The sequence below is a fragment of the Periplaneta americana genome, chromosome 3 (genome assembly GCF_040183065.1).
Source record: "Periplaneta americana isolate PAMFEO1 chromosome 3, P.americana_PAMFEO1_priV1, whole genome shotgun sequence".
NCBI lineage: Eukaryota > Metazoa > Arthropoda > Insecta > Blattodea > Blattidae > Periplaneta > Periplaneta americana.
This window is the reverse complement of record NC_091119.1, coordinates 45886164-45902966: the sequence shown is the minus strand read 5'-3', so window position 1 is coordinate 45902966 and position 16803 is coordinate 45886164. Positions and strand designations below refer to the sequence as shown.

The 16803-nt window shown below is 35.4% G+C and overlaps 1 protein-coding gene across 4 annotated transcripts in view; it reads left to right on the top strand.

Annotated features, from left to right (window-relative positions):
- Nucleotides 1–16503, top strand: part of Cse1 (chromosome segregation 1) — a 57757-nt gene extending 41254 nt beyond the window's left edge. For all 4 annotated transcript variants that reach the window (XM_069820463.1, XM_069820462.1, XM_069820461.1 and 1 more), the window contains exons 16-21: nt 2910–3115; nt 4121–4218; nt 5775–5942; nt 7255–7401; nt 10372–10532; nt 16233–16503. In XM_069820463.1, the coding sequence (XP_069676564.1) occupies nt 2910–3115; nt 4121–4218; nt 5775–5942; nt 7255–7401; nt 10372–10532; nt 16233–16390 (938 nt within the window). In that variant the 3' untranslated portion in view covers nt 16391–16503. The remainder of the gene's footprint in view (nt 1–2909; nt 3116–4120; nt 4219–5774; nt 5943–7254; nt 7402–10371; nt 10533–16232) is intronic.
- The last annotated feature ends 300 nt before the right edge of the window (nt 16504–16803 follow it).

Here is a 16803-nt window from a genome sequence, read left to right as displayed (position 1 = left end):
TTAAGGTATGATTTTAAATGTCCCATAAAGAGTGCAATTGGTTCTCTTTGGAAACCATATTGTATTTCTTTCACATGTTAAATTTTATGTTACCTTGTTGCATGTTTCGGCCTGCTATTGGCCATCATCAGAAATGGTTGTTGCTGGTCTTGGCGCCTTTTCTCTCTCTCTCTCTCTCTCTCTCCCTGTGGGAGTGTGTTTGTGTAGTGTAATGTGGAGTCAAAGAGTGTATGTGTTCTGAAATGGAGTTGTGTGTTGAGAATTTCATTTGGATGAAATTCTTAACACACAACTCAATTTCAGAACACACACACTCTTTGACTCCACATTACACTACGCAAACACACTCCCACTGGAAACAAAACAAAAGGCGCCAAGACTAACAACAATCAGTTTTGATGATGGCCAATAGCAGGCCGAAACATGTTAACAAGGTAACATAAAATTTAACGCATGAAAAACATATAATACGTTTTCCAAAGTGATATAGTGTTAAAAGTTGGTAATCAAGATGTATAATTGGTTCTCACTTTTGAGGAACCACTTTGAGGAAAATCCTGCTTTCAAGGGATATATTGGCGTGGATATGTGACTACATAATCCAGTTTAATGACATTTCGAACCTGTTCCAAATGTTTGTGATTGATTTCTGTGCAAGGTATGATCACTCCATTCTAGCACTAGCAGCAGTACATTATGACTGATAGTATGCAGCGCTATCTTGATTCAAAGTAAGCTTGTAGAAATGTTATTGTGTATTTGCATATCCCGAAAATTGTATATTTAATTACAGTGCTTACAAGTACAGTATGTTATTCTGATTTTATGAAAATATATTATGTTTTGCTAGTAGTAAATTTAATGGGTGTTAGGAATATGTAAATATAATGTAATTAAATGGCCTATGTTGGGGTGCCAACTATTACAGATTATCCGTAATTATTAGGGATTTTCCCTTCTTATTACTGAATTATGGTCAAAAGAAAAATTATTACGGAAAATAATATTATCATGAAAAAAATTTAATATTATTTAATATTCTACCTGAGAATGCATTTCTTGAGCATGCAGAATATTATGTAGGCCTAGATATCTCGCACAGAAAAAAATGTTTCGTAGTCATCTCTTGAATATTTTTTTTCAAAGATACTCAAATTTGCTGAAGAAAAGTGAACATTACAAATTAAAGAAGAATTTGCAACTTACCAGTGCGATAATTTTTCTAAAAACATTGTAAATGGACTTAGAATAGATATAAATTGCGGCAGAATTTATCTTAAAAATGAAAGTGGACAAGTAAAATATTAAACGTTATGTAAAGTTGTATTTACTGTATTAAGTGTGCTTCCCAGTAAATCTCCTACAGAAAAAATTATCAGAGTTGTGAAGAAATAATCAAACAGAATTCAGGCCTATGTGAAGCACATAAATATTGGAATCAGCTCTGAGCCAAAAGATCTAGATGACTCCGCAAGGAGAAGTCTGTTCCAAGAAGAAATTTGCAGATGTTAGATGGAGCCTTATCCAGGTAAAGTAATTTGTCAGACAACAGGAAAAACCATTATGAATATGGACAGTTGTGCATTTGATAGTAGTTTTCTGGGCTCTATGGAAGAGGAATTAGACAAGATTTGCACAAACTGACTATATCAGTAGATAGAGAGCTGCAAGAAGTACAACATCCCATATGTAACTCTTTTTTTTTTTTAATTTTGGATAAGGCGAGTTTTGCAATTGATAGCCTCATATCTGTCCCTTCTAATTGATAGTGATCGATAATTTGTTGGTGTAAGTGTAGTTTCGTTAGTTATTACTTCTATGATTAGATGACGAAGATAATAGTCAGTGTTGCCAATCATATATAAATATACCCGCATTATAGAATTCAGTTTTCACTCTGCTGATTGCAAAACAACACTGAGTTTAGCTGGAAACTGCTGATATCGTCAATTATGAGAATAATGTATGCTTAATCTACATTTCCCTGACACTTTTTTAACCGCCACAATAATGGTGCAACCTATTGAGAACTAGCGGAACTTTTGGTCAATTTTTTATATCTTTGGTTCTGACTTATCCCATGGTTGGAAAGTTTGCTTGCATGATCATAAAATCTTAGGTCAGACACCTTTGAACGCCAGTGTACCAGTAATGCATAATATATGTGGTTCAGATCTGACTTTTTGGAAAAGGGGAAGGTGAATACGATGGGATTGTAGATAACCTACATCATAGGTTGGCACCTCTGGCCATGGGTATTTAATGGGTAGCACTTCCTTGCTCATATTGTTATGTTTTATTTAACGACGCTTGCAACTGCAGAGGTTATATCAGCGTCGCCGGGTGTGTCGGAATTTTGTCCCGCAGGAGTTCTTTTACATGCCAGTAAATCTACTGACATGAGCCTGTCGCATTTAAGCACACTTAAATGCCATCGACCTGGCCTGGGATCAAACCCGCAACCTTGGGCATAGAAGGCCAGCGCTATACCAACTCGCCAACCAGGGTGACTGCTCATATTAAGTGAGAACCCCCTTTTAAGAAGCACCCTCATTTAAGGAAAAAATAATGAGTGCCCTAGCCATTCATTAAAAATGGGTTTTACCCCATAATCCTTTTTGATTATTATCAATTCTGCAATATTCCTTACTGCATTACATGATCTCGTTTAGTAGATTTAGTTCATGTAAAAAGATTCCTTTGTGTCTAAAGACAAATTCTATGTCTTGGCTGCTCTAATCTATTCTCAAATAATTCTTGTAACAGATGTTACTATGACAATGACTGGAAAATCTAGACTAGCCAGTGATTTAAGTTGTGATCAACCGACCAGTTCTCTAGCCATATTTCTCAGATGGTATGTATTGTGTGAGCTCTCAGCAGTATGTCTGATTATGCTATGTTCTCAGAGTTTGTGCCATATGTGTTCCAAATCCTGTCGCTGCTGCTGGAGCAGCATAACAGCGGCACCATCCCAGAGCCCTATATGGTGCTGTTCCCCTGTCTGTTGGCACCAGTTCTGTGGGAGCGACCTGGTAACATCCACCCTCTGGTGCGACTACTGCAAGCATTCATCCACACAGGGGCAGCTCAGATCTCTGCATCAGAGAAAGTGGTGAGTGTGGTGAACTTCAGTTCATACAGGAATAGTTTCTCACTGAAGGGGGCGGGGGTGATTATTACAATATCTTCAGGAGATACTCTCGGTTTTATGTATCAGATACCTGTAGGACAGGTCTTCACTGAGTTTTCAGTTTCCCTACCATACTGATTCCATTATTGCTTGATAATAATATGTCTGATTAGTCTCTGTAAACTAGAAGCCATTTTCACGAATCATGGTCAAGAGAAGTTGATGAATGTCAATTGTTTGATTGCCAAAGAACTTACTTCCATATCTTTAACATTCGTAGTCTTTGACATTCATAAAAGCAGTTACGCTAATTTCTTTTCATATAGTGGGTGTTTGTAATACTGTAATTGCAGTTAATTGTACCTTAGTCAAGATGGATTGAATAATCAATCCTTTTTAATGCATCCGAAATGTTATTCTCGACTACTACACTTCGAACCTCATTCCGATGATCCATAATTTCAGTTCTGAAAATGAATTCCCAGCATTACTGTAAAGAATAATTCTTGTAAGTAATGCTTGATTGTTATTATTTTCTACATTTCCACTTTTTATTTTTTTTTTTTTAATTAAAATTATAGGTTAGGATGGAAAATATCTTTGAACAAACTGACTGAAAGTTGAGTTTTGCAGTTAAAAAAAAAGTTATATTGTGTGTGAGAAATGTGCTTTTATTGCATCTTATGACTGGTGTAATTTCGAAAATAGACACTTGGATTATTTTTATAATTTGTGTGTAATTCTTAACTTATTCTTAAATGATCTTTAAACTCTTAAAGAAGATTACAAGATATTACTACACACTACTGCAGTCACGATAAAATTAATATTTAAATGAAATTACTCGAAATGTTTTTGAGGTGAACAATATACAAAATGAGTTTGTTTCATATACTTTCTTAGTTCAGCATTTAAATACAGTCTGCCACTATAAACTATTCTAATGCACATAGTCTGGAAAAAAATTTGTTCTTTTTTTTTTTCCAGAGTGGACTGTTGGGTGTGTTTCAGAAGTTGATAGCTTCTAAAGTGAATGATCATGAAGGCTTCTACTTGCTCCAGTCTTTAATAGAACATTTTCCAGAGTAAGTAGGGAATCTTGAAATGCCCTGCCACACTTTATGAACATGTAGGGCACATTTTTGAAGTCATTAATAAATTCATTAAATTCTTTCACTGGTAGATACATAATTATGACATCATTTATTGTTGCAGTCAGTTTACAGTGGGCATTGATACCAGTTACGTAGAGTCTAGTTTTAAATTGACTGCTTACAAAATACTCATCATCATTATCGTCGTCATCATCAAGTGCATATACTATTTAGGCATGTGACCTTATCATGAATCATGGCTATATCACAAATGATGAAGTCTGAATTGAATTTCTGTGTCTGTAGATTTGTGTAATATTAACCAAAGTGAAAGAAACTATCTTTTTCTGATTACTCATCTTTTACCCTCTTGCACAGCTCATTTGCCAGGTCTCGCCTTCTGACCTATACCTCTGTAACATTGGATGTTTTCACATCCAGAACATGGTCAAATATCCAGAAATCTCGCACAATCTCGAACTTAATTAAGTTACATTTTTACATTTGTATTTACATTAATAAAATATGATATGTGATTTCAAGCTCAGACATTAAAGAAAAACATTGCACTTAATTCATATGTCAAGAACAGCAGGCATAATAATAATAATAATAATAATAATAATAATAATAATAATAATAATAATTTATTTATTTATACTGGCAGAGTTAAGGCCATAGGGCCTTCTCTTACACTCTGCCAGGTCACAAAGTATACAAGCAGTGAAAATTTAACAAAAAGTTAAAGAACAGAATAGTAACGTATTACAATAATAATAATAATAATAATAATAATAATAATAATAATAATAGCATAATAAAATCGACACTAAACAACATGAAAATAATACCATAATAAAAGAAAGAAAGTAAAATACATTGGAATATAGTAAAAGCAACTCATTTAGTACAAAGAGTTAATATGGAAAATATAAGGAAGAATATAACAAAATGGAATGTAATAAAATAATAATAAAAAAGAAAAGAAATACGAAAATTAAATAAAATTCACAATCAAAAGTGTATGATAATAAATTAATCTGGTGATCAAGAGAACAAAAAAGGAAAAGGAAGAAAAAGAAATATATATATTTTTACAAAACTATCGCAGAGAAAAGGGCTTATAATTGAAAGGAATCTGAATTGAAAAAGTGCAATTTTAATTTATTTTTGAAACTAGACAATGTCCGACAGTCTCTGACATGTGGTAGAGAGTTCCAGAGATGAACTGCAGAGACTGTGAAAGATGAAGAGTAGAAGGATTATGTTTTATATGTGTAAGTTTATTTTTCTGGCAAACAGTCAAACTTGCTCTTAGAAAGTATATTCGAACTTCTAAACTACTATTTTGAACACTGGATAAATAAGTAAATAAAAAAACTGAAAGTTTTGGAATAATAAAAATTCATGCACATAATCCTTGCTGGGGCATAATAGAGAAATGAATTTTTAATGTAAAATGGATTTCTTTATCAAGTTTTAATACTAGACTTAGAAAACTGCTGACTCTAAAATAATGTTGTGTGCTGTAATTTTTTTGTTATCAGCAACAACCTGTCACCATATATGAGGCAAGTGTTTGTGCTGCTGTTCCATCGTTTGTCATCATCCAGGACAACAAAGTTCGTGAGAGGCTTGATTGTCTTCTTCACCTTGTATGCCATCAAATACGGAGCCAGTAACCTTATAGCAATGCTCGACAGTATACAGCCTGAGTAAGTGCTCACAGATAGATTTTTTCGTTTTACTGTTTCTCCTCATAAACTCTTTTCATGCAATATTTGACGCAAAAAAATGTTACAAATTATTTCTAAATATCAATATGGGATATCCTGGTAAAATTATTTTCCCAACCCAATAAAAATAGCAACACAACTGTAGTTTTATTATTCTCTCTTATTGAACATCATCCTCATTCCCTCGTTGTGCTCATTTGTCTAGTTGCTACTGTATCCATGGATTGTATTGGGTTATTTAACGACGCTGTATCAACATCTCAGGTTATTTAGCATCTGAATGAAATGAAGGTGATAATGCCGATGAAATGAGTCCAGGGTCCAGTACCGAAAGTTACCCAGCATTTGCTTGTATTGGATTGAGGGAAAACCCTGGAAAAAACCTCACCCAGGGAACTTGTCCCGACTGGGATTCGAACCCGGGCCACCTGGTTTCGTGGCCAGACACATTGACCGTTACTCCTCAGGTGTGGACTGTATCCATGGATCATGGGTTCAAAGTTACCTAGGATGATAAGTCTTTAAGGATGATAAAAATCGTTAGCTTGGTTTCTTCCATAAGGAAAATAAAGCTGTGTATTCTTATGTCGTAAATTTGCGGCACTTAAAATAATTCTGTTCCTGAATAAGTGGACTGATCAGTCCTATCTATTTAATCTATCTTAATCTTATCTTATCTAATTATCATTGTTTACTCAAAATTATAAGAAAACTATAGCACCTATGATGAAGTGAATTGTCCCATTTGATCTGTTATTAATTCAAGAAAGTTGAAAAAGTGCTAAACCTTCAAATTTTTTACTTTTATGATTCAAAACTTAAAAATATAATGAAACACATCAATAAATGATGATCGTTTGTCATGATTCACCAAAAACGTATCTTTAATGTCTTCTGTAATGATCATATGAGTTACTTTGTGACCCCCTCTAATCGTTAACATAGGACATTTTGTTGAATGTAACAAATAAGCATCTATCCACAATGAGATAATATGTACAAACCAAGCTCAACATTCTATACATTATACATTTGATAATATCAATATAGAATATAAATCTAATGCATTTGGGATAAAAGTTACATATAAATATATTATTATATCAAAATAGCATAATCCTATATTGTGTGTGTGTTTTTTAAGTGACCTTTACATTGTTTCTTACAGTTAAGGCATCAGCTTGTATTTGTTACTGCAGATTATTGTGAAAAAGATTTATTTTTGTTTTAGTCTTAACATGCAACAAATGATAAACTGTAAATACAATAATGTTTTCTGTCTTGTTGCCAGAATGTTTGGAAAAGTGTTGGAGAAAGTTATCATTCCGGATGTGCAGAAAATATCTGGCAATGTGGAGCGTAAAATAGCAGCAGTAGGAATCACGAAACTTCTCTGTGATACGAAAGAAATGATGGATGGTTCCTACGCAAACCTGTGGTAAGCATTCTTCACTTCCCTACAAATATTGTCATAGATACAGTACATCTCACATGAAATTCCTGATGTCGGTAGAGGTTGACAGATAAGCTGGGTGTAAATGCACTACGTGATTGGATGGAATAAAAATGTGTATGCTTGAAAATAGTTATTTATGGTACTTGTGAGGTAAGTGCATCTTTATTGCGCGAGTGGAAAGATTTAAGCACGAGGCATCAGCCTCATGCTTAAATTACACGAGTGCAATAAAGATCACACTCACAAGTACCATACGTAATTTTATCCATGACCATAACGAAAAATTCTGTTTTATAAAAGAAAATATGTTGAAAATAAGTCCTCATATAATCACATATCATGGCATGGATTTTAGAATCGATATGTGTACTAGGTAGGTCATGATGTAGGAGGCCATGATTAGTGAAGAATGGTATCTAAAGCGTTGGATAAATAACAAATTATAATTAATTATATAATTTTAATATATATTTTTTTCATTTTAAACGTGTATTTTCGTCTTTTTGAAGTTTCAGGGATTATTTAGAAGATTTCACGGGACTAATGTGATTAAAATAATTTCACATTTTACTTCTGTAAACATAAGAGGAATATTAAAACTTAATTTATCATCGTGTCTATTTAGCTCAGTTGACTAACGCGTGTTCTTTTAAAATCCTATAAACCCAACTTTGCAGGTTCAAGTCTCCTCGCATCCCAAAAGGTAAATTATTACAAAAAAAAAAAAAAAAACATATTAGATGTGGATGCAATGTACAAATTACGACGTAGTAGATAGAGAAAAGAGAGGGAAATTGAGTGTATGTATATTTAAGAAATGACTTCATTGTTAAATCCAGAGCATTAGATACATACACACATATTTAAGAAATGGTAATAAAGAAGTAGAGGTGACATCTAGTAACTAATATATTAACTTCTTGAGTAATAGTTGAATGGAAAAGTATACGTGTGTACCCAGGTACTAGGAAAATACTAATGAACTGTGAGATAAAGTTCAAACTGTGAGGTAAAGTCTTTATCTCACTAGTGGAATAAATTAGTAATGTTGAATAAAAGCCTACTTTACAAACGCAAAAGTATTTAGTAAAGGCATGTTTTTCGTTATGGTCATGGATAAATGTTATTTTACGTTGAGTAGGCTATGTCAAAACATAATTGTAATAGTAGTAATTAAAACAGCTTTGTATGGAGTGTGGCATTATATGGGGCAGAAATATGGACATTACGACAGAGTGAAGAGAAGCAAATAGAAGCATTTGAAATGTGGATATGGAGAAGAATGGAACATTTGAAGTGGACAGAGAGAGTAAGAAATGAAGCTGTGTTGGAAAGAGTGAGTGAAGAAAGAATGATGTTGAAACTGATCAGAAAGAGGAAAAGGAATTGGTTGGATCACTGGCTGAGAAGAAACTGCCTACTGAAGAATGCACTGGAAGGAATGGTGAATGGGAGAACAGTTCGGGGTAGAAGAAGATACCAGATATTAGACGACATTAAGTTATATGGAAATGAGGAAACGAAAAGGAAGGCAGAAAATAGAAAAGATTGGAGAAATCTGGGTTTGCAGTGAAAAATCTGCCCTTGGGCCAGAACACTAAATGAATGAATTCATAATCAAGGTGTTTTTCAATTCACTTATTTTATGACATTTCATTAACTGTGAGATTATCTAGAATTAGTGGAATTGATTATAGTGAGATGAGATTGAGAATTTGATATGGATCACCCGATATTTGTTTTGAAGTTGGAAAAAACCCAGGAGTTTGATAAACAGTAATGGCCTATCACCAATCTAAGGAAAGCTACAGGAGATTATCGTGGTGCTTGTGGAATTCTTTCAGGATTTCTTATATTATTTTCCATGATTTTCCTTAAATTTTGTCCTCTGTCTCTTTTTACCGTATTAAATTTAATTTGTTGTGGATGATTTGTTTTATAGAATGGAAAGGAAATACCTGGCTTTGTTTCTATATTATTGTTGCATCTCTTTTTGCCAGGGCATCTGCTATTTTCTTTGAATTTATGCAAGGTACTTCAAAGCACTTATATCACCTCCTTTTCTTGAAAACTCCATGACACTGGGTGTTCGCAAAAAAAATTCATAAAAAGGAAATTGATTGGTGGTATTTCCATTTTTCGAGACAAACTGGAAGTAGAAGTAATCAGGTTCACGTCTGCCTCCAGACTAGCCAGCCCGGTTCGACTCCCCGAAATTTTCATGTAAAATTTCTACCTTGAATCTAGGAGAGATGGCGGTGCACAACTTCTAATCACTGAATTGTGTACCAATATGCCTGTATTAAATCTCAAATCTCTCCGCAGTGCATATGAAGAGAAGGCATATGTTACTGTTGATAGTGATTCATCCGTCAGATGGGGATGTTAAGCCTGGCGGCCCCCTTGGTGCTATTCAACGGTAGTAGGTTATGTGCCGGCACTGGGTTGTCCTGTCTCCCTTCCTCGCCTTCATCATCCTCACCCATTCCCTACACTGTACTTACACGAACACTTACACATACACTCACCCTAATACTCACTCTTCACAGATACACATCATGCGTAACATAGCCCACCGAAGTGGTGTGCAACTTGAAAATGAGTCACAGTCCTGCCATCTATCCGCAGTATGTGAAACCCAAATCACGCAAGTGAAGTGGGTAGTCGTTAGATATACACACACTTTGAATTTTCAAATGAAAATCTAGATCGTGTAAGGTATCTTTGAATATTATTTTTAAAAAGAAACAACTTCTATTAAGTTTTTTTTCTACTTTCATCTTTATACACATTCAAAGAAACAGAAAAATCGAAGTACCTTCACACTCCCCAATAATAATGAACCTTCACAGAACTTTTCTTTCGGCTGATGTACAGTAAACCATCACTTCCTTCTTCTCTCACCTTTAAGAAAACAGACGTGGCATGTGAACTTTGAGTTGGATGTTTCAGGGCTCCTCTGCTCCAGGCTCTTATTGGTCTGTTTGAATTGCCTGAGGATGAGTCGACTCTGCCAGATGACCACTTCATTGAGGTGGAGGACACACCAGGTTACCAAGCAGCTTACTCCCAGTTGGCCTTTGCAAACAAGTTAGACCATGACCCTCTTCAAGGTAGGTTTCCTTGTGTGTGAAGTTACACACAGATTTTAAACTGTTGATGCTATACGCTCTTAGAGAAGTACGTGTTAAGACTCCAAATTATATCGAGATTGTTTTGTCACAGTATAGTCACAGTTTAGTATATACAGTTGCGAAGCTCAAAACTTACTAAATATGCAAACATAGACAGTTGAAATATGCATCCATAGATTGTTGCTAGCCACCAGGATCGCTACTATCGCCTCATCACAGACTCTTTCCCTAGCAGACCTTAAAATGTATTGTGCTTTCGATATCGTGTTCTTTTGAAAAATTAACACCTTCCTTCCACTATTGAAATACGAAATACATAAGATTTATATATTATTTTCATAAAGTATATATTATATTTTATAAACTCACCTTCCTGGATCTTTCGAAAGGATAACTCTGACCTCTTCTTCTTAGAATTTATAGTGCAACGTGCATTTCCTTGTCCCATATTATTACTCAAATTATTGTATTTTAGCCATTTACAGTTATTACAATCGATAACGAACATTTCACAGTTTACACAACAATGCGAAATAGGGCACAGTCAATGCCTTTTCGATCTGCCGTAATATATGTTCGGGTTTTCTATTTCAGTGTATAGAGCTTAGTGAATTATAATATAATAACTTTATTGCGTATCATAGCTAAGTTTTATTTAGTGTAATATGTCCATAACTTCCCTTTACTTCTTGTTGCATAATATGTTGCAGAAATAATTACAAAACTGTGTTATTTTAATGTGAAGAGAATTTTACTTGTTAACATAATCTTTTCGCATCAACATTTTAAGTTTAGAATGGAAGCTATTTTGAGGTTTAATAAAAAAGAATTTATATTGTGATTTCAATTTAGCACATCTACCTTCCTTGATAAAGACAGAAAATTTATCATAGTAAACATAACCTATAATATTTCCATATGAATGGCAGGGCATTGGAGACCACTAAAATTAGACAGAAAGGGGCAACTGGGACAGTAAACATAACCTATAATTTCAACATGTCCAAATATTCGTGCGGTGCAACTGAAAATTATTGAATCATGCATAAATGAATGTACAATAATTTCGCAATATTTAATCGAAATAGAGGCAAGTATTACACATACGAACAACGTAATTTTCACACCAAAAATAATATTACACCTTAACTCGCAAGGAATTATGTCTGAAGTGTCTCCTAATCATTGTTTTAAATTGTATTAATGCAATTACACTACATTTTAGGGAAATATATGTTACTTTTTATGCATTCCAATTAATTTATATGGTTGAAACGCCGCCCTTCGTGATTGGGTTAAGCAAGTCACATGGTCTGCCTTACGGCCTGTATTAGATCACGATGGTAGTGACACAGTCTATTGTTCCTAGTACACACAGCGCTCCAAGCGGCTAGCAACTATCGCGAGAAATGCAAAAAATCACCCCAAGCTTCGCGACTGTATATACTAGACTGTGATACGACTCAGTCCACTCTAAATCCAAAGTCGACCATGGACAGTCTATTGTTTCTAGTTGCTAACCGCTTGGAGCGCTTTATCGCGAGATTTGCTAAAAATCACCTCAAGCTTCGTGATTGTATACGAGGCCTGTCTAAAAAGTATCCGACCTTAAATTTTCCCGCGCAAAGTAGTGATTCTAAGGCGGCGCCACTGTGCACGGTGGAAGGAGGAACCGTAATGCGCATGCTTGAATTTTTTCACCGCATTCGCTTGTGCCAGTCACTGGCTGGTGGTCGCCAAGTAAGGTGCTGTTCTAAGTGTTTGTCGGATTTAGTTTTCTCGCAAGATGACTGAACGAATTGAGCAAAGATACTGCATCAAATTTTGTCTAAAGCTTGGTGATTCTCAAAGTCAAACAATTCGTAAGATTCAGCAGGTGTTTGGGGAAGATGCGATGGGTGTAACACAAATTATGGAGTGGTTCAACCGACTCAAAGATGGCCGCACATCAGCGGAGAGTGAGCAGCATTGTGGCAGGCCCCAAACTGTTCGGAGTGGAGCCGTTGTTGAGAGGGTGCGAAATTTGGTGATGGCAGATCGTCGTTTGACCGTGCGGGAGATTGCCGAAGAGATTGGAGTGAGTAAAGATTCTGCACATGCAATTTTGCGTGATGATTTGAACATGAACCGAGTGGCTGCGAAATTCGTGCCCAAGTTGTTGTCCCCGAAACAAAAAGACCTCCGTCGTGACGTTGCACAGGACCTTCTGGACACCGCCAACACTGATCCTGGGTTTCTGAACATCGTGATAACTGGAGATGAGTCATGGGTGTACGGGTACGACCCAGAAACAAAAAGACAGTTGTCGCAATGGAAGCATCCCGAGTCTCCAAGGCCGAAGAAAGCGCAGCAGGTGCGAAGCAAAATCAAGGTGATGCTGACTGTTTTCTTTGATGTCCGTGGAATTGTGCATCACGAATACGCACCAGAAGGACAAACGGTGACAAAGGAGTACTATCACGATGTTCTCCGGCGACTCCGTGATGCAGTTCGGCGCAAAAGACCAGACATGTGGACGGCGAACAACTGGCACTTGCATCACGACAACGCCCCCGCACATTCATCCCAATTGATCCACACTTTCTTGGCCAAACATGGAATTACAACCGTTCGCCAACCTCCCTACTCTCCAGACCTGGCTCCTTGCGACTTCTGGTTGTTTCCAAAATTGAAGACACCACTGAAAGGATCCCGTTTTGAGAGTAGAGAAGAGATAATGCGGAACGTGACGACGGAGCTGAACACCATTCCAAAAGAAGACTTCCAGAGGTGTTTCCGGCAGTGGAAGGATCGATGGGCTAAGTGTGTGCAAGCACAAGGGGCCTACTTTGAAGGGGATTAGGGTCCCAACCCCATCAGGTGTTTGAAATATTTTTTTCTGGCTAAAGGTCGGATACTTTTTAGACAGGCCTCGTATAGTAGACTGTGGTATAGTGACAAAGCTGTTAAGTGCCAATTACGTTATCAGGAGTTGCAATTGCAGTTAGTGATAAAAATAAAATTTGAAATGTCAGATGATCATATGTAGTTCTGTAATTGAATTGATTATTTTTAAAACCATCACTCATTTTGTCATTTTTATTTTATGTGAAAAAATGAAAGTTGCAGCCTAAACACATCATTTTATGTTGAAACACCGCAAATCTGGTGTATAGAATGGCTGTGAAGACAATGCATATAGTTGCTTTGGGTTTGAAACTCCGTAAGTCTCAATGTAACCATGATTCACCAATATAGTTATACAGGGTGAGTCACTTAAAACTTGCACCGCAAATATTTCTGAAATGGAAGGTGATTTTGACGTGCGGTTTTCACAGAGTTCAATTATAGACAAGGACTCGTATTTGTAATCCATACACAGGTTTTAATAAGTATGAGAAAGTGTACTTTTTTACTCAACATACATTTTTTTTTAAATGGAACAATGCCTATTGACATGACCTGCTTAAATACACCTTTATGGCAGCCAGTAGTACAGTTGTACTGAAATGTTGCATCATACTCTATCTTTATGATTCCACTTACTCTTTTTCCTTCCATGCCTTTTGAGAACCTAATTCTGTTCTGCTGTTATCTTTTTCTAATTTAGATAATGAAATAACTCACGAAACTTCCAAATACATAGATTTAATAACTTTCCAGCTGCTGCATATACATATGAAAAGGACATTGACAAAGGCTTGTAGTCGAAGTGTGTGATAGTTCAGTGGTTTAATGTTTGACTACGAATCAAAAGTTACTGTGTTGTATTATAGAGTCCCGCTAATTGCTTGATTTATTTTTTTTTAATTATGAGTTGATAATTTTATTCCACTATTGCTGTTTTAATATTTTGCGCGTATTGTATCTTCTTACTAGGAAACAGATTTCTATGTGTTAAAAGCTTGAAAATATTAATTTTCTTATGTAGTAAAAAAGTGGAAACTATGTATAAAAATTATTTTGTTTCAGTAGTACAAAATTTTAAGTGTGTATTATCAAAATCACTCACCAATCATGTTGAGACAGTGATGGATTCAAATAGCTCACTGTTGCAGTGAACTGTAAAGACTTTCTCCAAGTTTTCCATCACAAACCGATGTAGGTTGTCTCAGAACAATGCATGATACTGAGAGGAGGACTGTTCAACGTCACAAGAAGTTAGTCTTGCATATTTCATCAAAGGAATGTCATTGATACACAGACTCTCAATTCCACTGACGTCTTGCCCTTACAAAACTTGGCAACTTTACACATAGTATGAAATCCATAATTATTTTCAAATATACTTTTAAATTTCTGTCTAATAGGTTCTACATTGCGACCTTTGAGTGAGTGAATTTTTTTCTGTGCCATGCACCTCATAAATTGCCTCAGTCAACAAGTTGATTGATGTTTCTAATTTCTTTATAGTGACATAAAAAAGTCAAACTTGTAGATATGTAAGATAATTAATTTTTTAATGAACTGTCCGTGAGTAAGTTCTGAAAAATTTCAATTGATGAAGCATCATCCTTATTCAGTTCATCTTCACTGATTTAAAATTTTCAAAATTATCTGCATAATACACTACTGCTTGTCCCCCATCGAGTAACTAGGGTCTAGGTGGAAGTGGATTTTTAGGCTTTTTTGAACAAATCAATTCTTGTTGAGGCTTTCACGAACACTTTTTTGCCATTTGAAATTAATTTGTCCACTTCAGAATATAAGATATGTACCTGCTCACATACTCTGTGTAAAGCATGTGTACTATACAAGTTATGTGTATAATGTTTGGGAAGTGTACAGAAAGGCCTTATCTGCCTTCTTCATACAACAAAGCAGCATCTGTAAGTAAGAGTAAAACATCATTTATAAAATTTGGCCCCATTCGGCCATAACAACTGCAGAGATTCATTGAACAAGCAAGCCATTGTTGTGATTGATGCTGATATTTCTCTGCATGCTAATAGAAAACACCTCTTGGAAGCTATTTCATTAATTTCTTGCACACTACCACACCGTTTCTCTTTTTCCTACCACTAGAGCCTGGTGATTGGTCTGTGCTTCCCCATATATTTTTTATTTTCACATTCTGGTCTGATCTTTCCTAGGCTTTTTTCATAATACGCAGGAATATACATTTTTCTTAATGTTGATTCTTCTGGTGTTTCAAAATTTGTGTATTTTGTAAGAAACTTTCTAAGCTCTGGACTTATCAATTTATATAAAGGAATATCAGATGAAAGAAAAGCTTTCCATAAATCTGCATAAAACTTTTCGAAAATGGCATATGTTAAAGAGGAAGCTGTTTCACCTAAAAAACACTTTTCTAGAGGTTGTACATGAAGTGATCATTCTATGTTTACTACCTGTTAAATGCTGCAAGACTTGAGATCTCTGATCCACATTTACAGATTTCCCACATTTTTGACACAATAAAATTGTTCTGTAACTTGTAAAAATTCCACTAAATTCAGCAACATATTGCTGCAAATGGGAATAAACACTTGACTTCACTTTTGGCATCACCAATCATTTCACTTATGTACTGGTACTGTATAAACGGTCTGAATGAATCAAGTCAACTCTTCTGACTGAAGAATATTCGAACCGAATGCATTGCGTCAGCCATCATTTTATAGCTAAGGGATTCCCCCTTCAAGACAGCAAGCCAGCATGTGCAGTATATAAAGGCAATGCTCTGTTTCTGTTATACAGGTCTCGGAGATCCAAGACTACACCTGGCTCAAAGTCTGCAGCAACTATCAGCGGCATACCCTGGGCGCCTCAACACCCTCCTAAGCACGGGACTTACAGACACAGACCGTGCACACCTGAAGAACTATCTCATGGGGGCTAATGTTCAGCTCTTATGATCTCCATTTCCACTGAACCAAGGAAGCATGCGTGTGTAAATTATACTTTTTTAATATAACTTTATGTAGGAAATAAGCTAATAAATACCAAAACTATTTTTTGTTCCATTAAATTGGTCAAGTCTTAATGTTCTCCTCCTTTGTTCCCTCTTCACAAAGACTACCAATCTTAAGATCTGATCTTTCATTTGCATTTTAATTCTAGTCAAGGAAAATAAATATAGTGGAACTTCTGTTGTTCTTCAGGTGACTAGAAAGATAAAACAATACTTATAGCAAAGCAGTGGTTGTGGAAAAACATTAAAATGCACGAAAATGTTGTCAAACCATAGTATTAAATAATTGGATTCATAAAACAAGAAGAAAATATTACACTATTGCGAAATATAGTCCATGATGGATGTCTGTTGTTA